Source organism: Sapajus apella, unplaced genomic scaffold, assembly GCF_009761245.1.
Source record: "Sapajus apella isolate SASKATOON/1434 unplaced genomic scaffold, GSC_monkey_1.0 scaffold61, whole genome shotgun sequence".
Taxonomy (NCBI): domain Eukaryota; kingdom Metazoa; phylum Chordata; class Mammalia; order Primates; family Cebidae; genus Sapajus; species Sapajus apella.
The window spans coordinates 2297864-2324510 of record NW_022437001.1 but is presented as its reverse complement, the minus strand read 5'-3'; the positions used below and the strand labels follow the sequence as shown (position 1 = coordinate 2324510).

Genomic DNA, 26647 nt, shown 5'->3' with positions numbered 1-26647 from the left:
AATAATGAGATGATAAATTTTCACCTAAACATATCAGAAATATAAGGAAAGTAAACATTTAGTGGTAAAATTATTGTCGAATCAATTTTTTAAAGTATATGATGCTTGTGACACAATTTCAATATAAGGCTCAACAAAGATGGAAAAGTATAATTTCTGAAAACATGAACAATTTTTAAAAGTTAAAAGAAAGTTAATAAACCTTGATTAGTATGAGAAAAACTTGAAGAAGCAAACAGAAATAACAAGATAAACTTGTTAAATCAATAAAAGTATAAGTGAACCAGAGAGACAGAAATTTAGTATTTTGAGATTCTAAATGTGAATGTTCCTAAGAATATGGCCTACTACCAGATATAGAATATATAAAGCTATAGAATATTTCTTAAGCTGACCAACTTATCTGGAACATTATATCCAGTAAGTGAATAATAAATATTCTTTTCAGGTAAACATGGAACATATATAAAAAACAGGCAAAATGTAGGGTCACAAAGCAATTTGTAGGATTACAGGTGTGAGCCACTGTGCCCAGCCGGCACTCTTAATAATGTGCCCATGAACATTTTCCAAAAGTGCAGAAAAATGTGGAAAATGTTCCTTGTGAAATAATAAATTTCACTACACTATTTATAAAAGTGAAAACCTTAAAGAATCAAAATATACAATCATATAATTTAAAAAAGCTTCCAAACTGACAAAACAATGTCTACAATATACATTAAGAGGAAAAATAATCCTAAGGAATATGATGAACAATATGAGTTTGGGGAAAATATAAAAGAAAATACACCCAACTGCCAATAATCTAGAACAGGGGTCAGCAAATTAAGGCCTGTGGGCCTACCAACTGTTTTTGATTGGTAAGCTCTATAGGAGCACAACTATGCCCATTTGTTTAAGTGTTATCCAAGGCTGTTTTCAAATCACTATACTACAGTGAGTTGATCAGTTGTGACAAAGACAGTATGTACTGCAAGGTCTAAAAAACTATCTGGCCTTTTACAGAAAAAGCATGCACATGTCTGGGCTAACAAGCGAGGCTTAAGTCCTCCTATTTACATTTCTCTATTCTTTGAAGCTTTAGAGCAATCAATAATTACAGGAAAGGAAAACAGAAAATCCTTAAAGAAAATAAAAAGGCTTTCTGCCTTTCAATCACTTTGTTTTGGTCTCTATTAAGCTCACATACGCTATCATAATTTGACTCCACATCTGTCAGACCCTCTCTTCTGTCCTCAAACTGTCTTCCAGCTACTTTAGAAGTTAATGCAATACCTTATCTATGATTTGGGGATGACATCATCAGGGTATTTTGTTTTCAAATGCTATTAAACAGTACTCATGTAGGCATTATACAAAAACAATCCCTAGTGTAATTTTAAAACCCACTAATGAATAACTTCCTCTGATTCTACAGATAGAGAAGGGAAGGGCTTTCAAGAGTACAGATGTGAAATACTGGTTTGGTTTCTTAGTTTCCCTCTAGAGACCTAAAACCACATTGTGAATTTAACATCAATATATTGCCTTGTACTCGCAAACGTTAATTGGATTGATTAGTCAACGGCATACTATCCTGTTCGTCCCCAAACAAGTAACCTCAAAGTTATTCTAGTCTCTTCCCTCTTCTCTAATCTTCCTCCAGGCCCCTAATCAATCAACGAATCTTCAATATTTCCTTTGTAATATTATCAGCTTTAATTTATGCTGTTTTATAGCCAATAGCCTAAAAATAAAGGTTTCGTCATTTAATCCACATTATAACTGAATAAATCTTCTGAGTGCTAATTCTGATCTTTCAACATTTTTATCCCTCTGCCTTTTAAAATACTGTCAAAACAGCTGTTCAACACATATTACATTATAGACTAGTTTAAGCACCAAAGATGACCTTTCATTATATTTTTAGTTGGGGAAAAAGATAATACACTGGAGTCTTTTCCAGCTTGAAACAAATTAATGTAAGTGCTATCGTGGATATACCCTAATGTGACCTCCAGTGAGTCATGGCTTTATATGATCCCAGACCCTTGAGTTCAACCTGGGCAGAATCTGACACTTCCTTCTAGCAAACAGAATATGGTAAAGATTATGGGATAATCATTCCTTAATCCGGTTGCTTTACATGCCAACCGTGATGGGATAATCACTCTGGTGCTTGTGTTACATAACAAAGCTCTGCCCTAGCACGCTAGAGAGATTCTCCTGCCACCCTTGAAGAAGTAGTAAGTGGCTATGTGTGAGAAGTCCATAAGACAGGGCAGTATGGGCAACCTGTAGGAGCTGAAAGCATCCTCTCAGTAACAGTAAACAAGAAAATGGGAACCTCAGTCCCACAGCAGCATGGAACTGAATTCTGCCAAGAAATATGTGAGCTTGCAAAATGACGCCAAGCTCCAAAGAGGAATGCAGTTTGATCAACATCTTTATTGTAGACTTGTAAAACCCTAAGCAGAAGATCCAGCTAAGCAGAAGAGCCAGCTAAGCTGAATCCAGACTTCTGACTCACAGAAACTGTAGGATAGTAAACCTAAATTGTTTTAAGCTGCAAAATTTGTGGAAATTTGTTATAAATAAGCAACACAAGTAAAATTAGAACATAAGAATACATTTGCTATCATATCTCTATAGAAGCAAAGATCACAATAATCTACTAAAGATGAAAAGAAAGCTCCAATAGAAAGTTAGAGCATGAAGTTGAACCTTAAATAAAGGGCAAAAGCAACAAAGAGAGAAAGATACTTCAGAAAACAGTATGAACAAAGTTATAAAGAGAAAAAATTTTGTGTGTTATATTTTTAAGAGAACCAAAACATCCCTTCTATCATTTAGTTTTTAAGGTGTCCATTTACTGACATATAAACTTAGATAGGTAAACAAATAATTTTCTGTGTTGATGTTTCATGCATTTTTCTGGTTATGCAGTGTTTAAAAACCATGCAACACTTTATTAATAAAGTAGTAAGTGAAAGCTCCCAATCCCCTTTCCTGTTCACTTTCAGCATACATCACTACCACCAGTAGGTTATCTTCCTGTCCTTACATTTATCTAAATTTATAGAAACATATATAGTATTTATGTGCATATATATGAGACACATATAGAATATTTATGTGCATATATATGTATACACATGTACGTTTATGTGTTTTGTAATAATATTTTTAAACACTTAAGAAGTCATACTATACTGCTTGTATGTTTTACTTAACTGTATACCATTATGCAATCAAAACAGCTTCAAGTGACTCCTGTGGATGGAATATACCATGATTTATCAAAATAGTCCCTTATCCAGAGATCATTCATTCTTTCATTCTCTACCCCATTAACATAACCATTATTTATCCAGTTACTGAAACTAGAAATATCAGTCATGTCTTCCTTTGTCATCATTCTACAGATCCAACAGACTAAGTACTGCCCATTCTACCTCTGCAATAACTTTAAAAGTTGTTTTTCTTTGTAATATTTTCCAGTGCCCTTCACTGGAAACTCACTGGCACTCAAGATCATGGTTTTGATTATTATAATAACCTCCAATCCAACTTCTTTCCATGAATCTTACTATTCTTGCCAATTCTTCATCAGGGTCATCTTCCTAAAATGAAGATCTGATCATCACTGTATAGTTTACAAAGTATCAGCCATCTTCCCATGATCTACGAAAGAGACTAAACACCTTTGCATGGCTCAGAAATCAGTCTCATTGTTGTTAAACTTTCATACTCTAAGAACTCTAGACCAAGAACTGCTTTCCCAAACATTACACCCTGTTATTGTACACCTCCTTGCCTCTGTTCCTACTGTCCAAGGAATGACCTCACTTCACATTCCATCTAACCTACTATCAAAGCTAAACCAAAGTAAAGGTTCACTACAAAACCTTTTGTGATCCCACACCTGCTTTCCCTCCACAGAAGTAACCCCTACCAAAGGGCATAAGCCTGGTCTTTAGTACTTATTACTTTGAATCTCTCTGTACAACACAATTTCAATTATGTATTTACAAATTTGTCTTCCATTTTACAATGCACCAACTAGTTATAATTTATCTTTACATAACCAAAGCATAGAATAGGGTCTGGTCATTGCTATGGATCCAGCAGTACTTATAAGGAAAAGAAACTCTGTGACTATCCACTTCTGCCAGTCAGGTCTAAGCTGCTACCTGTAAGGAATACAAACATGCATAACACTGTCCACAAAGAGTTCACAATTTAATATGGAAAGTTATAGGACTATATACAAATAGCAAGATAACTGTGAAAAGATTAAGGTTCTTAAAACATTTTCTTCTCTTAACTTTTTCAATAATATATAGCACTTTCTTGGTTTTCCTCCAAGCTTCTTTACTGCCCACTTTGCTACATCCTCTGCTGCACGACCTATAAATCTCATAATGTCCAAGAGGTCAGCTGTGTATTATTTTCTCCTTCTAAGTTATTTCATCCAGTTCTATGACTTTTAATCTCACCTATATACAACTAATTCCTATGTTTACATCTCTAACCCTACCCTTGGTCTCCTTTATTTCTGAGTCACAGAGCCAGTTGCCTAACTAAAAATCTTCACTTGGATATCCAACAGGGCATTTCAAATCCAACATTCCAAAGCAGAACTCTTGATTCTACCTACTCATGCCCACAATACCTCTTCCCCATCACTACTTCAGTTTGTCCCACCACAATAAATAGCACCAAAGTCCACTCAAACTCAAGAAATAATCCTTGATTTTGTCATTTCCTCACCTCCAAATCCCATTCATGAAAGCAAGTTCTACTGCTTTAACTATTAATTCTATCATATATATGTTTACTTCTCTCCATCACCATTGCTACCACATGATTCTAAGTCATCATCCTTTCTTTTCTAGAATACTTCAGTACTATCTTCACTGATTTATCTGCTTTCATTCTTGCCCTGCATAATGAACCTATCACAATTCATCCTTCTAAGAATATAAGTCACGATGTTAGGAAAGCTGGATATCACCAGACAAAAGTAAGAAATTGGGTATCTGCTGCTATGGCTTGAATACATGTATTCCCTCCAAAATTCTTATCAAAACCTAATCTCCAGTGCAATAATATTAAAAGTACTATAGACCTACTGACCTAATGTAGTCATTAGGTCATGAGGGCTCCTCCCTAGTAAATGGAATTAAGGCCCTGAACAGTCTTCACACAATGTTTAGCCTCTTCTGCCCTTTCAGCTTCCACCATATGAAGACACAGTGCTCAAAGTGCCATCTTAGAAGCAGAGACCCAGCCCTCACCACACACTAAAACCTGCCAGTGTCTTAATCTTGGACTTCTAAGCCTCTAAAACCACAAGAAATAAATTGCTATTATTTATCAATTACCCAGTCTCAGGTATTTTATATAGCAACATACAGAGACTAAAGCACTTTACCTTAAATCATATACAAAATTACCTCAAAATGGATCAAAGACCTAAATGTAAGAGTTATAACTATAAAGCTCCTAGAAGAAAACATAAGAAAAAGTTTCATGATCCTGAATTTGGCAATGATTTCTAGGATGTAATACCAAAAGCACAGGCAATAACAGAAAAAATAGATAAAATGGACCACATCAAAACTTCTGGGCCAGATGATTTGGCTCACACCTATAATCCCAACACTTTGGTAGGCTAAAGCAGGAGGATCACTTGAGCTCAGGAATTTGAGACCAGCCTGGGCAACACAGTGAGACTCCCTGTTTTTTAAAAGAAAAAGGAAAAACAACAACAACAACAACCACCTTCTGTGCATGAAAGGACAAAACCAACAGAATGAAAAAGACAACCCTAGTGGCTCATGCCTATAATTCCTGCACTTTGGGAGGCCAAGGCAGAAGGGCTGCTTGAGCCCAGGAGGTAAAGGCCATCCTGGACAACATAGCAAGACCCCCATGTCTACCAAAAAGAAAAAAAAATTAGCTGGGCACGGTGGCATGTACCTATGGTCTCAGCTACTCAGGAGGCTGAGGTGGGAGAATCATGTAAGCCAGGAGTATGTGGCTGCAATAAGCCACTGCACTCCAGCCTGTATAACAGAGAGACCCTGTCTCAAAAACAAAACAAATAAACAAACAAAAAAACCCTGTAAGTTATATCATGTCACCCCTCTATTAAAAACTCTACAATGTATTCTTACTGAATATGATTTAATCCAAAATTTTTAGCATAGCTTATAGGGCTCTATATGATCCCAATATTATATACTTCCCTTGACATTTCCAAGCCTTACTCTCTCTTTCTTGCCGATTTTGTTCCAACCATTCTGGCATTCAATTTGTTTAAATAATACACAAATACTATTCACTCCTTAAGGCCTTTGCTCTTGCTGTTTCCTCGCCTTAAAATGTTGTGACATACATCTCAAAGGGTTAGCTATTTCTCTTCATTCAAACTAAGTGTCTACCCTTCACAAGATTTTTCTAAACACTCCATACTCCCTATAAGCCAGTATGCTTACTCTCATAACATTACCCTGCTTTGTTTTTTTCCAAGCATTTCTTACTATCTGAATTGTCTTATTTTTTGTTTACTTGTTTATTATGTGTTCTCTCCTCTTTGACAGCATAGACTTATTCACAGTTATATCTTCAGATTCTAGAATAGTACCTGGCACACAGATTATAACCAATCAATAGATACTGAATGAATGGTAGAAAATGAGTGCCAGAAACCACTCCCAATCAACTTTTTTGTCCTTTCCTTTTATCCAAAACCTTAATTCCTTCAGACCCATTTCAATCATCTTTCCCTCTAAGGAATACTCTGCAATTCTATCCTACAAAGACCTTTACTTTATGTCAATCTTTCTTTTTAAAGTCGTTTTTGTAGAGACAAGGGTCTTGCTATGTTGCCCAGGCTGATCTTGGAAATCCTGGCCTCAAGTGACCCTCCTATCTCAAACTCCCAAGTAGCTAGGACTACAGGTGCACACTACCAAGCCTAGCTAGTTTTTTTAAAAGAGACAGGAGGATCACACTATGTTGCTCAGGATGATCGTGAACTCCTGGGCTCAAGCAATCCTACCACCTTGGTCTCCCAAAGTGCTGGGATTACAGGAATGAACCATAATGCTCAGCTTATTTTATGTCAATCTTATGCCTAATGATTATTGCAAGTACAGCATATATCATACTTGCTTATAGAATATCTTATAAAAATTCTATTAGAATTCTATGTATATTACTCTATTCTCCCAAAAAATGTGCTTCTTTAACTAGAACTGATTATGGAAGCAGAAAAGGGAAAAGAAAAAATCTAAAAAGAAAAAAAGACTAAAAAAAAATTTTTGTTTATTTTTATTTAAATAAACATAGCATCTAAGAGGTACTGTTCAGGTAGGCTATACTCCCTTATTATTTGATGAGTGGACAGTTTGTGAAAATACTTCAAACTAAATATTCCAAACATCTAAATTTATCTAAGCAATTAACAGCAAAACCCTGGAGCTTTTACATTAGACTTAACTGTATCATAAATTTAAGTTTGAAATATTTTCACTGCATAACACAAAATTATTACCATCTAACCTTACTTATTTAAAATAATATTATAAAAAGTGATTGGGATATATGTAAAGTATTTAATAACACTTTCAGAGAAGAAGGGGAACCTATATATCTTTTCCTTCACAATTTACAAAATGTTTTAAAATCAAAGTATCTGAGAAGGTACTGACTACATACCTCTCATTTATTTTAAATATATACACAATATGATTTGTCCTTTCATTAAGGAAAATTTAAAAATGACTTCAAAAATTAAACTAGTAAGATATTGAAATGATTTTTTCGCTATTCTAAGGGGTCAATTTTTCTCATCTACGTACTTATTTTCCTAAATATGCAAATTATACAGTATTTAGCAACAGCAATTTTATCCAACAGCTGTGTAAACTACTCTTTCAAACCAAGAATTAAAGGTAAAGTTTTAATTACTATAAGCAGCCCCAAAATGTTGAGTTTACTATAGATTGAATGTCTAAATGTAGACCATAAAATGATTCACATACTTTAATATTATGAAGGAAAAACTATGTGTAATTTACACCTACAGTGCAAGAAGGAAGAAAAAAATGCTTGTGTCAGCCTTAGGAAACAAACAGCCCTATCAAGTAACCAACCAGAAAAGATTCATACTAGAGGCTCAATAAATAATGGTAATGATGACAACCATCTCCCATAACTACATTACAGCCCATTGTCCACATCTGATTATACTAGTCTAGACCTTGGGTAAGCACATACACATTTTCACCAAGAGTTTTCCAATATTACTGCTCTGTTTCCTGGGCTTTCTGTGACCCCCATTAGCAGCAACTGTCATTTTCGCTACTAAACATGACCACTGATGGGAAAGGAAAGTTACCGCTTTTCTACACCCTAATAATTGAGAATGTGGAAATAATGTTCCTGAATTGGCAATCCTTCCAACACAGTAATTTCTTTAGAATTAGCTACAGAGAATAGTCACAAAACAAAACTGAGAAGGGGATAAATTGCGTCCAAAGACTTTCTTCAGTAATACGAGAACTACTAAAGCCTCACTTTTCAAAATATCATATCCATAAATTAATACAGCCTTTATTCTTATAGTGAAGAATTATTGCCTAACTCTCCATGTACCTGCCTCCTTGTAGACATAGATCTATCTCTCTGTCTCTCACCCAGCACATTCAATAATTCAGTATCACAAAAATCTCTAAATTGTTATCTCTCTTCGCCTTTCTCAGTTAAAGAAAGCTCTTAGTAACAACTTTGAATAAAGGCTGTAAAGGCTCTACCATCACTGAATACACATGCCTGAAACCTTAGAAAGAATAGATTTTGTTGGTGACTGAAAAAATTACATTTAAATATTTTTAAAAATTTTTAAAGGACAGTCTAGATCTTTCTTGGTTGAGATTCAGCCCAGGTGGTAGCCACTTTTTCTAGAATGCAATATCCTTGATCAGGGAGACCAAAAGGTATCCATATGCCTTACTACAGTTTAAATGAAGATAGCAAATACTCCATAAAGTTATTTCATCCTGAAAATATAACAGCTTAGTAATTTAATATAAATGTTACATCCTGACATCAACCTGTTTTTTTGAAACATATTTTGCATGATTATCCCTAGTTGAGCATTTTAAAACAACTCCTGGTATTACAGAGGCTAGAATGGAAGCAAAAGGGCCAGGCTGCAAGCTTTTCTGTCACTATTTTAAGAAATAAAATAATTTCTTAGGACTATGAAAGAATCTATTCTCAAGAATGTGCAAATAACAAGAGAGAGAAAATAGTTATATGCAGAAAAGAAAAATACAGAGAAATGGCTCTCCTGACTCTGTACTTGGAATTCAGTTTACTTAGAATTCAGCAGATTTCTCTGTTGCACAATACCCACCACCTTCTGTCTTCTTATAACTGCCTTTGTCTCTTCATTATCAGTGGCATTTCCTTAGCATTTCATAGAAATTCATCCTTTCAGATTCCATCCTGATCATCCTTATTTAACACTGCAATGTCCTCTGTATCAGATTGTACCTATTCTCCTCCCCTCCTTGTTTTAACTTCTCATATCACTTATCTTCTGAACATACTACCCACTTTTTAGTTTCTTTATTGTCTAAGTTTACCAATTAAAATAAACCCTATTAGGGCAGGCATGTCTATTCTGACCACTGCTAAATTCTCAGAGCCAAGAACATGGACCAGCACATGGCTGGTGTGTATTAATATTTGCTGAATAAGGTGAATGACTCTATTTTCGTTTTATTTTTATTTTAATCTTCTCAAAGGTTATGAGAGTTCCTTTTTTTCACCTATCCCTAATTCATATCCCTTTTTCTATAATCATTTTTATTTAATTTAATAAATGATCCTAATTACATATAAGCTGTTGTAGTAGGCTATGAAACGCCTACACAAACATAAGCATATTCCACAGGCATGCTGTATCCAAGTCATCTTTCACATAAGTCATATGCATTTAGTCTTGGTAAAAAAAAGGTCAAACAGCAAATCCTATATAGTCAAACATTTAAAACTCTGATATCTAGTAGAATTTATTATTTTTAGGGGGTAAAAATGCACAATTCAAATGCAGCACCATGTTTTTACATAAATCAGAACAAAACAAGCTTAAAAAGTAGCCACAGACCAGCATGGTGGCTCACGCCTGTAATCCCATTACTTTGGGAGCCCAAGGTGGGAGGATCACTTGAGCAGGGGTTCAAGACCAGCCTGGACAACATGGCAAAACCCAACTCTACAAAAAATATAAAAATTAGCTGTGATGTGGTGGCAAGCACCTGTAGTCCCAGGTACCCAGGAGGCTGAGGTGGGAGGATCACCTGAGTCAGGGAGGTCAAGGCTGCAGTGAGCCATGACAGTGCTACTGCACAGCCTGGGCAACAGAGATGAGACTCCATTCTAACAAAAAATGTAAACATTGAAAAATCATTTAAATATAAAATCCCATATAAAGTGCGCAAAACAAGCCTCCATATTCAAAATCTGTTAAAGGAAGTACAGTCATGAGCAGAGATCAAGCTATAAAATTAAAAATAAAAAATAATCTAACCATATAAGTACTTTAAACCAGAAAACATGAATAAAAGAAGAAACATATGCTTATCCTAATTAAGGAGAGAAAATTCTAATCTTTGATAAGCTATTAAACCTTTACAAAATTATAAACATTAATTTAAATAATCTAATCTTTAAGTGCATATACTTCATTCTAAATCACTCAGAAAAACTTCGATACAAATACACTCCAGGATTTAAGTAAATAGAGATAAAGACATGAGCCCAAGAGTTAAGAGGTTGTAGCCTGGGTAACACACCAAGACCACATCTCAAAAGAAAAAAAGAGAGATAAAGTCTCTGGTCAACTAATCTATAGTGGATCTCTGACTGTATCCCCAAAATAGCATCATTTCCAAACAACTATTTACAAATGTAATTAAGCAGAGCACAGTGACTCACGCCTGTAATCCTACCAACTTGGGAGACCAAGGTAGAAAGATCACTTGAGACTGGGTGACAAGGTAAGAACTTATCTCTTAAAAGAAAAAAAAATTATAATAAAAAAATTTAATTGGAGTTTTTCTATAAAGCATCTTCCTACATATATAATTTTAAAACTTCCTTCCTACATATATAATTTTAAAACAGAAAAAGCATATGGCTCTTTAAGTAACACTCAAGGGTTTCCAAGTGATAATATCTACCTCAATTCAAATTTTGTTTTCCACTGATAAGAGATAAGAACATATTCTAGCCATACTGTTTACTTATGTGCAATAAATACTTTTGTGTTTTTGTCAGAGGATAACCCAGATCCAAAATACTAATGGGCAACGAGTCAAAATGAAATGTTATCTGTCTCTCACCTTTTTCCCTCTGCACTTTCATTTCTAGTCATTCTTCTCATTCCACCAACATTATTAATAACCATGCTATTTAGAGAGGTGAAGAAAAAGGCTGGAGCTGCTAAATGAATGCTCAGAAAGAAGACACCCAACCTAGGCAGATGAATTTTTCAGACAGACCAGTGTATTAGTATTCAAAGCATTATGTCCTTTATGTGGGCTATTTATATATTTGGATACAAGTCTGAGTTACTGCTCTAATAAGCAGGCACTGACTGTCCCTAGAGGATGATTAAGTAACGTGCCCAACAGAATGTGAGATAATCTGCCATTTCTGTGCTTTCCAAGGATGGGGAAAAAAGAAGAATCATAGTGGCATGTTTAAAAGTAAAGTTGTTACAATCTGGAGAAGGACATACTAAAAAAAAAAAGTAAAGTAGGAGGCTATGAAAGTTCTCAAAATGTGTTTTTATTAAATTAAACCCAACACTATAATTATAGATCATTTTAATTATTTACATATTTAGCAAATTGCAAGATTCAAGATGAGAGTTTAACTCTTAAATTTTTTAGCAAATATTGTACCTTTTAACTAGGTTTCATAGTCTATTACTTCTCTGATTTTTACTATCAAAGATTTAAAAAATTAGTCAATAAAACTATGCCTGTTTTTTAATTTAAAATACAAATGAAATAAAGATAATGAGGAGAAACTAATAGAAACATTAATAAAATTAGAAACAAGAATTAAAGGAGGCCACGCACAGTGGCTCATGCCTATAATCCCAGCACTTTGGGAGGCTGAATGACTTGAGCCCAGGAGTGCAGGGACTGCCCTGGGCAACATGGCAAAACCTCATCTCTACAAAAAAAAAATTTAAAAATTAGCCAAGTGTGTTGTCCTCAACAGCAGTCCCAGATGCCTTGGAGGCTGAGGTGGGAGGATCACTTGAGCTACGGAGGTCAAGGCTGAAGTGAGTTGAGATCGCACCACTGCACTCCAGCCTTGGCAACAGTGCAAGATTCTATCTCCAAAAAAAAAAAAGGGGGGGGGGAAGGGAACTCTAGTAGAGAATTTGCACTAACTTTTCAAAATTCTAGAAAGTAAGAACAAAAAGGGTACCACCTAAATACTTAAAATATGCATCATTCTCTCTAACAGACACAAGTCATAAGATAGGTGACCACCAACAAATAATTACAAATTTCACAGAATAATGTATCAGAGCAGCTACCTTGATCAAAGCTACCTAGAACAATATCAGGAGATTAAATGCTCTAAAAAATATTCAGAAGGATCACAAGCAAGCTGGCAAGAAGAAAGGAGGCAACCTAGCAGCCTGATCTATTTCTGCCAGGAAAATTAACATCAATACTGAGACACTAAATTTTTTTGCAACTAATATCATCAAAACCTCTAAGAAAATAAGAATAAAAGGCAAAATATGAACTTGAAGCCCTTTATTTATCCAAGGAAGAAAAACCTTACAAGATTCATTGGCAAATAATTAAGAAAAATGTAAGCAACAGTGTTATGAACTCAATTAAATATATGTTTCAATTCAATTCAGTTTTAATTAAATATATTTGTAAGGTGAAGAAAAAATAAGATAAAGCCAAATCAAATACACAAATAAATCAATTTAGGTCCAATATACATAACAATGTAACCTACACCACATAGAAATTTAGTATAACACTGAACCCTCAGATTTCATTCAAGAGAGTCAAAGGCAGTAGTAATAACTATATATTATTTTCTATTGATGTGGTGCTACAGCATCACAGAGACTTTAAAAGGTGGCTTTAATATTCTTTAAGTTCTTTAAAACCATTAGTTTAAAGAAGGTTGTGCCTTTCAAGAATAAGAAAATTATTTTAGATCTATTACTTGCATATTTAAAAAGCAAACGGAGGTGGTGATAATAATGATTCAACATATCATAAAATGGTCATAAACAAAATTATCATTCAGGAATAACAGTATTCTTGCTAATAATATGTGAAAATTTAATTTTTTAACTGAAATATTTTATTATATGTATCTTTTTCTCTTAGAAGTCATCAAAGGTTGTAACATTTGATTATGTCCATGATTATCAATTATTCTAGCTATATAAATTTGTTTAAAATGAAATGTTGTTTACCTGAAAAATACCTACTTAACTCAAAACTACCAAAACATGCATTTATAAAATATCTTATTAAACAAATGTAAGTTAAAGAGATCATCAGCAAATCATTACAAATTCACAGAGTAACATCTCACAGAGCAGCTACCTAGAACAACATCAGCAGTTTCTACCAAACAACAGTTACTTATGTCTGAACTTAGTAATTGATTTGCTAATGATACTCTTCAAGTTTGTTAGACCTTATGCTGTAGTCTGTCTATAAAGGTCTTCATGTTATTTACACTAATAAAACATTAATCAAGGGCAAAATTTATAGCAGCTACTCTATAAATGAGGTCAAGGCAGGTCAGACTTACATAATAAGAAGAAAAAAAGGTTAGTCTTTGCAGTAAAAAGAAAAATCCTTATTATTATTCTTCCTGCCCCTGGGATTAAGTCTAGTAGTCAAACACTCCAAACTATTTCAAAAACACATATATTCCTATGAAAACTCATTTAACCTCAAGCACTAATTATTTATAAAAGGAAAACCAAATCCACTGATTTAGAAAAATAACCCACTAAAATTTTCCTTTAAAATATATTCTACACTGTATGTAAATAGCGAACGAAAATTTCCAATTTTACCTGCACTATTTCACTAACGAATCTTATTTTCCATCACTGTTTATTTCAAACACTTACTTAAAAGAAATAAGGCTGAGTGTTCTCTATAGGCTAAGAACTGAAGTAAAGAAGGCAGTTTCTAACTATGGGAGGCTAAAATATCTAAACAGAAGAAGAAAAGCAAATGTAAGAAATCAGAGAGCAGGTACTATGAAAACGGTAACAGATGATACAGAAATAAGTAAATTATTCAAACAATTGTTTCATCAAATTTTCAGCAATAGCAATGCCAGAGTATTAGCATTTGTGCCAGTACCTCCAAGTCTCAGTTCCTACAGAGTTACATAGGTCCAGGAGACACCTGTACATGTAGTAAAGTGTGTTACAAGAGAGGAACTCTGAGCTTAGGGCACTTCAATCTTTTATGATGGCCAGTAGGTCTGTTGGTCTTTGGCTCAGAGAGAGACATTATCATTATTATACTAGACAGTAAACAATTCTGCTTTGTTCCAAATAGAGACACTATTTCTATATTCCAAAGCTGTCTGCTATATAAAGATCTTTCAATGACAACGCAAAACAAAGGCATTTGGTATCTCTACCTACAAGGCCAAAAATTTTAAGAGTGATGCCTGGCTTTCTCTCAAGACCCACATCCGAATCATTAGGATAACCTGTCAGGTCTTATCTTCAAAATTAGTCCATAATCCTGCCATTTCTTACCTCCTCTACTGCTAGCAACCTTGTCCCAGTCACCATCATGTTTAACCACAATTACTACGATAGCCCCCAACTGATCTCTTTGTCTTTATTTACTTTTTTTTTTTTTTTTTTTTTGAGACAGGGTCTCACTCTACTGCCAATGATGGAGTGAAGTGGTGTGAACATGATTCACTGCAGCCTTGACCTCCTGGGCTCCAGTGATCCTCCTGCCTCAGCCTCCCATGTAGCTGGGACCACAGGTGCATGCCACCGCACCCAACTAATTCTTTTTATTTTCTATAGAGACAGGGTCTCACTATGTTGCCCAGGCTGGTCTCAAACCCTTGGGCTCAAATGATCCTCCCACCTCAGCCTCTCAAAGTGCTGGAATTAAAAACACAACCTACCACATCTGGCTGATCTCTTCACTTCTATCCTTAACTTCCCACATGCATCAGTCATAGTAATTTTTTCCTCCAGACAGGATCTTGCTCTATCTCCCAGGCTACATAGTAGTAGCACGACCACAGGTCATTGCAGCCTCGTCCTCCTCGACTCAGGCAATCCTCCCACCTCACAGCTCTCTGAGTAGCTGGTACTACAGGCACCTGTCACCATACCAAGCTAATTGCATTTTTTGTAGACAGGGTTTCACCATGTTGCCAGGCTGCTTTTGAACTCCTGGGCTCAAGTAAGTTATCCACTTCAGCTTCCTAAAGTGCTATAATTACAGGTGTGAGCTACTGCACCTGTCCAAGAGAGATCTTTTTAAGCTGTAAGGGAGATGCCTTCCTCTTCTCAAAATCGTGCAATGGCTGTCATCTCCCACAAAATAAATTACAAAGCTTCTACACAAAATCTTGCCCTATGTTATCTCTCCGACCTTACTTCCTATTTCATTCTACTTTAATCACTCTTTTCTTTCTATATTAGCCTCATTCCTCAAATATACCAAGGAAACTGACACTTGTACACTGGCTATTCCTGAGGCCTGGAATGCTTTTATATATATGCCCCTATAACTGACTCCTGTGTGCTTCAAGTGCTTGCTCCAGTGTTACTTTCTCAATGAGCCCTAATCCTACCACTCTATTTAAACTGCAAACCATACCAATACCTTTTTCCCTTACTTCAAAAATTTCATTCCCCTCACCTGCTCCACATTTTCTTTTCCCATAGTACTGAACAATATTATATTATTCACATATTATATAACCTACTTATTTTATTGTTCATAATCTGTCAATGCCTATTTGAATATACAACCCACAAAAAAAGAATCTTTATCTATTTTGTTTCTTGCTGTATCCTCAGTACCCAGAACAATTCCTGGGACATAGTCAGTGTATAATAAATAGATGAGGAATTGAAGCTCAAAAAGTAAAAGTACTTGTCAAGTATCAAAGCTGAAATATGAACCTAGGGCTATCTTCAAAGCCAATGCTCTTAATCATAGGTCTATGTTGCCTCACCTATTAAACGTAACAGTAACATACATAAGAGCAGTTATACTTAGTAGAGTCTACAATAATCAAAATCACTTCATATAAATTTTTCTTTAAAACAAAGCCAGGAATTATACTTCAATAAATCCTAAAAATTATAGAAAGTCTGTTTATGGGTGTTTTGCATTAAGTAGAATATTTGTGTATTTAATCAACAGCTCTAGTCACCTCTTTTTCTATATATAAACTTCAATATCATATATTGAATGATATATATACATATATATATATATCATGAATCATATCTATATATAAACTTCAAAACCAATACCTCAGTGTTGAAATCAGCCAAAAGCTATTTTTCAATAAATATAAACTTTGAAATGTTTACTGAAAGGAAGAGTAAAGAATTAGTCATTAATTCATTCACTGCCCTATGAATTAGTTCTTATGGCTATAAATCTATATCAGTTTTTATTGATCACCTACTACTTGCCACACTCTACATGGAAACTTAGCTCTATGTTTCATACAGATCATTGTAGTAACCTTGCAATTGTTCTTCATTTCAATCAGGACTTCCCTTCTTTAACCTATTCTAAAAACTTCTGCCAGTTATCTTTCCAAGCCCCAAATATCATAATGACTCTCTTTTGTTTAAAATTTTCCAAGGGTTCCCACTCCCTTGAGAGATCTAGATGCCCAATCCCAACAACACCTCTCCAACACACACACACACACACACACACACACATACACACACACACACACACACACACACACACACACACACCCCCTATATACCTGCCCACATTACAATGCCTTCAGATATTCTGTTCCCTGGGTTTGGAATGATTTTCATACAAACATCCTCCAATTTTTCCATAACCTCCAAATTACTAATGTTTATATGACAAATCATACTGACCCTTGAAATGCATCTCAAGAATCATTGTTTCCTGGTTAAGTTTTACCTGATTCTTCCACACTCAGTTGAGGACTCTCTCTTTTTCTTAGTACTCCATAGTACCTTAGTACCCCCCTTAGTGCTTTCTTAGCACCTTGTACTTACATATTTCTATCACAGAATTTAACATTAAGTATTATAATTGCAGGTTACTGGTCTGTGAGCACCTGTAATTATTTCTGAGGGAAAGGGTTTTAGTAGTAGTATTTAAGATCAAATAAAGTTACAAATACTCTTTTCTCCCTTTTCTAGAATATTTATGAGAGATAGAGAGCAAACCTGGATTCCTAGATGCAAGTTCAAATAGTTACCAAAGGACTGATAAGGTCAATCTTCCAACAACATTGCCCAAATCACTAAACAAACACTGCTGAAACAATAAGTTTGTTCAGAATACTGTCTGCAAGGGGAGTCAGTCACAGCTTTTTAACTATACTCCGGGTCTTCAGTTTCATTAATGCAAAATCAGCTACTACAAATCAGATGAAAAGTGGTCCACTAATCATTTCCTCAATTTCCTTGTACCTTTTAATTCTTTCACTCTTTTACATTTGTTTTCTCCCTTTTATCTCTCTTTTCACCTCTGCACTTTCTTCCCTTCTCTTACCCGCCACTAAATTTTCTTTGCTTGAATTCTTCTGTTTCTGCTCTTTAAATGAAAAACATACCTACTTATTTCCTCTATCACCTTTCTTACCACATCACATTGTAAAACTTGTCCCCCCTCCTCTTATGGTCAGCCTGTGATATAAAAAAAACAATATACACATCTAATTCTAATTAATGGTTCTATACACATAAAAGAACTTTATAGGAAGTCCAAATAAGTATGGCTTTTCCTTATACCTGCAAATAGATTTATCAGTTTACTTTTCCCAAACTTATTGAAAAATAAAAATCAGAACTGTATCAGTAAGCATGTATCTTAAAAAAAAAATTACAGAATGATTAAATATTAACATATACATAACTGATATATCAGAGCTCCACTACATTACTGACTGAACAAACAGTAAATACGGAGACCAAAAATATCAGTACCTACAGAAAAAACACAAGATTTTAAAGAAAAATACAAAATGGATTAAAATAAAATAGATTACCTTCCTTCATTGACAAGTTCGATGAAAGCAAGGCCTGCATTCTTCTGAATAGAATTTTGCCACTCCTAAAATAAAAAAACAAAAATAGCTGAAGAAATGTCACTCAGTAGGTTCTTTCTTTTAAAAGAACAATAATGAAAAATGTCACCCATGTCAATTTCATACCTTAACTCTTAAAGTTCTGTTAAGCCATATTAATAGGTGATACAGAATAGTATACTGATACTAAGCAAGTTAGCAACAGTATGATTCTGTGTAAATTAAATGAGCCTATCTATATTTATCTTGCCCTTTCGTTCTACTATATATTAATTTAACTGAAATCGTTGAAAGTTGGGAAAGAAGGTGACAAAGAAAACCAAGGACAAATAGATGTTTTGATTTTGGCTTTGTTTTTGTTTCTCAATTTTTTTTTTAAGGTGTATCATCCAAAATGAAGAGAAGAGAGAATTAAGTAGTTCAATAACCCTAAGAAAGCAGCATAGTTTACCATAAAAGTTGATGACTAGCAATTGAAAATGAGATTAGAAAGATCAGTGAATTGGGCTAAACCAGTTTTGAGTTAGAAAACTATAATTCATTGTCCCATTAATTAGTAATATCTAGTATAAATGCATTAAATATATACTTGATCTATTTGAAATTTATCCATTAAATTTTATCCACTAAAAAGCTATCTATTAAAAAACCCAGGAATCAAGAGGATGTACAAATGAATACTTTAATCCTTATAACTATATATATATATATATACACACACAAACAAATATATATAAGCATTAATACAATAAGCATTAATACAATAAGGAAAGGCCTACATGAATTAAAACATATCTAGATTTGAAAAATATTGGTGAATGCACTTGAGTGTATATGGTAAACACACACACACACACACACACACACACACACACATATAAACACACACAGAGATTTGTTTTTAAAGAGCTGAAAACACATACATAATATTTATATTTCTTAACATGCCAGATTCATATTTTCTGAATGTAATAACTCTAAGGCTTTCAAATTCCATGCAATTTCACCCTAATGACCATTCTGTTCCACTCCAAATTCTTTTCTAGTCTCATCCTTTCTCTTCTATTTTATCTTTCCTATGTCCACTTTTGTACTGCCTTCTTTTGTGTTTTGAAAAAAAAACCAAGGTGATTCTTGAGACTAAAACAATCACGTCATGATTTTGGCAAAGGATTACATTCCATGAATAGTGTTAGTATAATTGTACTAACAGAACATATACCGTAGAATAAAAATTAAATAGAAAATCAGTAAGACATTGGAGGACAGTCACTGGCTAGAACCAGCAAAGAAAAAGTAATGTATTCTTGAGGAATGAACAAGAAACAGAGTCATAAAATCCATGTTCTCATTCTGATACTAACAGAATATATCCTTAGGCAGATCACACTACATCTGTAGGTCTTAGATATTCCCTTTTAAAAGTTTATTCTAGGTACAACAATTTATTATTCTAAAATTTACTAACACTTAGAAGTTCATGACGTAATTATACAATAAATTATCTCTCAAAATTCATACTGAATTCATATTTTACTGAAACTATAAAATTGAGATACTAATTTTTTCCCAATGAGGTAAACCAAACCAATATAAAACAGATATATGAATCTAATTTAAAACCATTTTCTTTCCATCAAAATGAAATGAAACCAGGTAGTCCAAAGGGAAGCAAGCAACTTCCACAAAAGATAATATTCCTGAGAGAAAGGCATGTGCCATATCTTCCTCTCTTTTCAAAAGGTAGGAAAATGATTAAAATAAACAGAAATCTCAATTTTTTTTAAAATTTTGGTACAGAGGGTCCCACATCTCACTTTCCAAGTGCAGCACAGAGAGATAATACGACTCAAAGAGTTACCCTAAACCTAGTAATGCACAAGAACAGAACAGACACAAATTTCAAGATAGATGGACCTCAAACTATCTGATGCCCTAAAAAGTTTCAAAAAATTATCACAGAAGGATGCAGAAGCAGCTTAGAATTTAAGAAGATGAAGAGAACATAACTGGGAACTTTGTGGATGGGCAGCAAGTGATTAGCAAGAATTGTGATACCTCAAGAGATGCCACAGCCAAACAATACAAGCATATGTTCACTCCTCGGCTTTTATACCTAACATAACATTCTCGGCAAGCCAACTAGAAATTTAAAATAATACAAGAATAGAAAGGAAAGTAAGACCTCAAGTTGAGTGAGTTTTCATTTAGATCATTTAATTTACAGAAAACTTCAAAACAGAAACTTAAAGGAAAAAATAAAGAAAATTGCTTTTCTTATTAGAAAAAAAGAAGTCAGTAATTACAGAGGAACTAAAATTCCACATATAAATCTTTAGATTAGTCATTTCACTTTTTAAAGTATCCACTGTCAGGAAAAAGGCAGGAATGTCCCCTCTCACCACTATCTTTCAACATCATACTGGAAGTCCTAGCTAATGCAGTTAAGACAAGAAAAGGATAAAAATTGAAAAAGAAAAAATAAAGCCGTCTTTGCTGATGACATGCTGATCTATATAGACAATCTTAAATAATCTACAAAAAAAAAAAAAATACTGGAATAAGCAATAAACAGCAAGGTTGCAATATACAAGGTTAATTTACAAAGTCAACCACTTTCCTACGTATCTGTAATAACAAGTCACAGACTGGGATAAAATTATTTGTAAAAGACATCAGATAAAGAACTGTTGTGCATAATATACAAAGAATTCTTAAAATTCAACAAAGACAAACAATCACATTAAACAAAGGGACAAAGACTTTGACACCTCACCAAAGAAGATATGCAAATGGCAAATAAGCCAAGATTCTCCACATATCACTGGGGAAAGGCAAATTCAAACTAGATACTACTAAACACCTATTAGAATGGCCAAAATCCAGTACACTGACATCACCTAATGCAAGGAGGTGGTAGAAGAATAAATGAAACCTCCTTCATTGCTGGTGGAAATGCAAAATGATACAGCCTCATTGGAACATAGTTTGGTGGTTCCCAACAAAACTAAACCTACTCTTACCATAAGATCCAGCAATTTCACTCTTTGGTATTTACCAAAGGGAGCTGAAAACTTATAACCACTTAGAAATTTGTACATGAAGATTTAGAGCAGCTCTATTCACAGATGCCAAAATTAGAAGCTTCCAAAATGTCCTTCATAAGGTGAATGGATAAACTGAGGTACAACCAGACAACAGAATATTATTCAGTTCTTAAAAAAAAAAATGAGCTATCAAGCCATGAAAAGACATGGAGAAAATGTAAAAGTATATTACTAAGAGAAAGAAACTAATATGAAAAGGTTACATACTGTATGACTCCTACTATATAACATTTTGGAAAAGGCAAAACTATGGATAAAGTTAAAAAGATGAGTGTTTTAGGGTTAGTGAGAATGGAGGGAGGAAGTGGAGGCATACAAAGGATTTTTCGGTCAGTAAAACTACTCTGCATGAAGCTATAATGATGAAGACATATTATTATACATTTGTCTAAACCCACAGAACACACAACACCAGAGTGGACCCTAATGGAAACTATGGACTTCGGGTGATAATGATGTGCCAGTGTAGGTTCACTGATTATAACACACACACCAGTCTGGTGGAGAATGTTGACAAGAGAGAAGGCTATGCATGTGTAGGGGAAAGGGGAATATAGGAAATTTCTACCTTTTGCTCAATTTTGCTGTGAACCTAAAACTGCTCTAAAAAGTAATGTCTTTTAAAAATTAATAATAAAAAAGTATTTATTAGTACTATTTTTCTCAAATCCATTTGGTCTGATCTGAAACTGCAATGGGAAGGGATTTTTATTGCATAATCCAGACAAAACTCAAAATTCCACATGGATGAAATAGGTAACAGCAGAAAGATCACATATTAAATATACAGGTAAAAGGTAAACATCATTTAGATTTTATTTTCATTATATACAGAAACTTTTACTTACATTGTCAAATCAGAAATTGTGTCATTTAGATTTCACAAAGATTTTAAGTAGCATTATTGAGGTTAGATAGAAAACTAGTTCAAGTTAGTATAACTATCAAAACGTAATCACACTAAACATTTATAATCTAAACTTATCTTGTTATATCACATGAAATATTTATTTTCAATTAAAAACAAGACATGAAGGTACATGTGTAATTGAAGAAGTTCTGTGTTTTATAGACACTCAGAAACTCAAATTTATTACCAGTAATACATTATACTTCTGGTGTTCTCAAGGAAACTCATATCTGTTAACCTTCAGTAATTATTACATAATAACCTGAAATGTTTTCATTAATTTTTAAAAACTGGCTAAAATGAGGAATAAAATGAAAATACAAATCTTACATTTTTGGTTATTTTAAAAATTATCACAAACTTCAGAGATATCATTATGTTTTCATTTCTCTATAATATAGTACTAATTACTAATTACCATTTAATAAAATACCAAATACCAGATACACAAATGCGTAAAAATAACCTATATAAAAAGAATCTGAAGCCAATGAGAATATTTTTTCAATTTTTTTTATAATCCTGGTATTCATCAAAGCCAACAAATTTTCTCCATAATAAAACATTCTTTATAGTAATTCATAGAAATCACCAAAACTAAAAAAAAAATTCATGAACTATGCTATCCTAAAACATTTTTCTCCACTTCAGAAACAATTATCAAGGAAGGTGTTAGTCTAAACAATTTCATAAACCACGGCTCAATATAACCTTTAGCGAGTTTTAATAGTTAAAAGAAAAGCTTTATGGTCATCATCTTTCATGATTGTTTCAATATTTCATCACAGTATTTACAATCATATAGTGATGCAAAATGCACAGTACGTTTAAAAGTCTTGGTTATCCTTTTCCCAGAGGTACTGACGAAAAACACGTTAAAAGCCTCAAATCCAACCACTAATGCAACTGAGTAATTTCAAAACACATTTCAGCACTTTGGAGAGGAAGAACTCAAAACAAAACAACAGAGTCAATAATTTCATACCTGTTCCAAAGCTGTATTTAATTGACTTTCACTTCCTAAGGCCATAATTGTTGACTAGTCAATCTTTACTAAAATCTACTCTTAACTTACTGATGCCTTAAGTCAAATAACAAAAACAATGAAGATGTTACATACTACTGAAATCTACTACATAGATCTCCACCAAATTTCAAAATTGTATTCTTGGTGGTAAAAGTTAGGGGGACAAAAGATTTTATCAACCTAACATTGTCTATTCCTCCCTATATTTCTCTAAATATAGAGAAAAAGATACAATTAATGTGCTATATATTCATTTAAATTATTTTAATAAAATTCTAATTTCTTTAGACATAAACTTAACAGTTCTCCATAAATTCAATAATCTCCTAGAACATATTTTAGTGACTAATACACTACATAAATTTATCTCACTTTTAAAAGTAATTCCCAAACATTAGCATGCTCTAAAGCAGATAAAATCAGGCCACAGACTAAAAAGATTACATATAACCTACTCTGCTATCATTTTATTTTGTCAAGCCATTAATAATGAATAACATTAAATGCAGTAGCAATTTATTCTGGTGGGCAGATCATCTTTAACACAACTTTTAGAATTAAAAACTTTTTTTTTTTTTTTTTGGCCGGGCACGGTAGCTCATGTCTTTAATCCGAGCACTTTTGAGAGGCTGAGGTGGGTGGATCACGAGGTCAGGAGTTTGAGACCAGTCTGACCAACATGGTGAAACCCCGTCTCTACTAAAAATACAAAACTTAGCCAGGTGCAGTGGTGCATACCTGTAATCACAGCTACTCAGAAGGCAGAGGCAGGAGAATCGCTTGAACCCTGAGGTGGAGGTTGCAGTGAGCCAAGATCTTGCCACACACTCCAGCCTGGGCAACAGAGCAAGACTCCTTCTCAAAAAAACAAAAAAATTTGAGAGGTAGACGATGAGTGACTTCAGCTTAACATAGTAAATCTGAGAATAAAGAGGAGGCAACAGTACATAAGATACATCAAGAAATTTATTTTACAATCTGGAAATACGTGAGTTAGTAGTAATAAATGGGCTTAGAGGACCAAAGAAAACAAACATCTACACAACAAAGTAGAGAAATCAATGTGAGGAAGGAAATCGATGCTTGCTGCAAAACTGCAGAAAAGCCAGGAATTGAAGGCACTGAGTACATATGAAGGTGGCTGAGGGAAAGGGCTGCAAGTTGGCATAAAAAGAACGTAGAATCCCACATCTTCTCCCTATGCTGTGAAGCCATCCTACCATGGTAAACACTGGAAGTTTATTTTCCAGAAAAGTTATCATAATTAAGGAAATTATAAAAACCTATAATGAAAAAGACAAAATAAATTGAAAGTATACATACTGGACTATGACACTCTAAGTGATATTTGAGAACTTTTCTGAGAAAATTGAGAAGCTAAGATAAAATGTAAGGCTCCACAAATAACAAAGGGAACTCTTGTATCACCAGTGGACAACTCATACCTAAACATACAGATTTTCTCTGTATTATGCTTAGGAATGAGCAAATTGCCAAAGTTAACCAGACATTTGAGGAAACCCTCTTCTGTGATGCTGGACACCAAAGCTAACAAGCAGGAGAGAAAAAAGACTCATAAAAAACAAACAATATTGTTAAGAGGGTGAGGGAAAAACCATTAAAGTACAATAAAGTATCATAGGAAAAGATTTTTTAATTTTGGCCAAAATTATCAAGATAGAGGTTTTGTTTTATCAAGTGCCATCGCTATGCCCCTGTATCAATCAGGATTCTTCAGAGAAACAGAACAATTGGGGTGGAGGAGGGAGAGAGGGAGGGAAGGAGAGAGAGAATATGAATGTGTTAACAGAGGTTTATTACAAGGAATTGACTCACACAATTACATTGGCTAACAAATGCCAAAATCTACAGGATGAGTCAGCAAGACCAATGGCGCAATCTGAAGGCCAGCAGCCTCTAGACCCAGGAAGAGACAAATTTGAGTCCAAAAGTGAGAAAAAGCCAAAGTCATAATTAGAAGGCAGTTAGGTAGAAGACATTCTCTCTACCTGGGGAAGGGTCAGCCTTTTTGTTTTATTCAGGCATTCAGCTGATTGGATAATGCCCAATGCTAACAGGGAGGGCAATCTTGTCTACTCAGTCTACCAATTTAAACATTAATCTCATCCAGAAAAGACTCTCACAGATATACCCAAAATAACATTTGACCAAATATGTAAACAGCCCGTGACCCAATTGACACACAAGTCCACCCCTTGTCAACATGGCACTCATATACACCTCCTTAAACCATATTTCATCACCAAATGAAGATTAATAACAAGGTCGTAATTCCACCTAACATGATACAACTATTCTGCATACAACCAAAACCATTCTAAATCTGTGATGGTCAATTTTATATGTCAACTTGACTGGACTAACAAATGCCCAGGGAACTGATAAAGCACGATTTCTGGTTGTGTCTGTGAGGTTGTTCCACAACAGATCAGGATTTGAGGTGGTAAAGAAGATCCACCTTCACCAGTGTGAATGGGCATCAATCACCCAATTTGTTGAGGGCCCAAATCAAAAGAAAAGGCAGAGGAAGTGGGAATTCATCTGTTCCTGTTGGGAAAGACATCCATTTCACTTGCCCTCACATTAGCACTCCAGGTTCTCAGGACTTCAGACTCAGACTGGGACTTACACCATTGGTTTTCCTGGGCCTTTAAGTTTTAGACAACACATCATGGGAACTCTCAGCCTCCATAATTGCATGAGCCAATCCATCATAATAAATCTCCTTGTCTCTAGCTACATATATCCTATTGGTTCTATTTCTCTGAAGAACCCTGACTAATATAAACCCATTCCCCATTTTAAGTGATATTTACACTTCCCCAATATCCCATAATTTACATATTTACACACTATAATGTACAGTTAACAATACTTAAATACTATGATATTGATACTATAAACTCCTAATACATCCTAAGTTGTATGGTAAAGGATTAAAAGAGGAAAGAAAACAAAGATTATATATTTATACACACACACACACACACACACACAAAATAAGAAGGAAATATAACAATTACATTCCTTGTTTTGTAAATGGTCATGTGATCGTAATTGGTATCTGCAACTACCTTTTTTCACTGCCTGTTCTGTATTCCCTTTGTCTTCAGCAAGCACCTCAGCTGGTCCTGGTACTGTAACTAACAGGGTGACCCAAAGATTCATTCCTGAAGGGTCTGGGCTGCTTTAGTAGTCCTA

The 26647-nt window shown here is 34.3% G+C and overlaps 1 protein-coding gene across 4 annotated transcripts in view; it reads right to left on the bottom strand.

The window, feature by feature from the left end:
- Positions 1-26647, bottom strand: part of LRBA (LPS responsive beige-like anchor protein) — a 726864-nt gene that overhangs the window by 474194 nt on the left and 226023 nt on the right. For 3 of the 4 annotated variants that reach the window (XM_032246531.1, XM_032246532.1, XM_032246533.1), the window contains exon 35: positions 18343-18407. In XM_032246531.1, coding sequence (XP_032102422.1) covers positions 18343-18407 — 65 coding nt within the window. Of the gene's footprint in view, positions 1-18342; positions 18408-24163; positions 24187-26647 lie in introns of those variants that run through there. The other variant, XM_032246534.1, reaches the window with a different exon arrangement.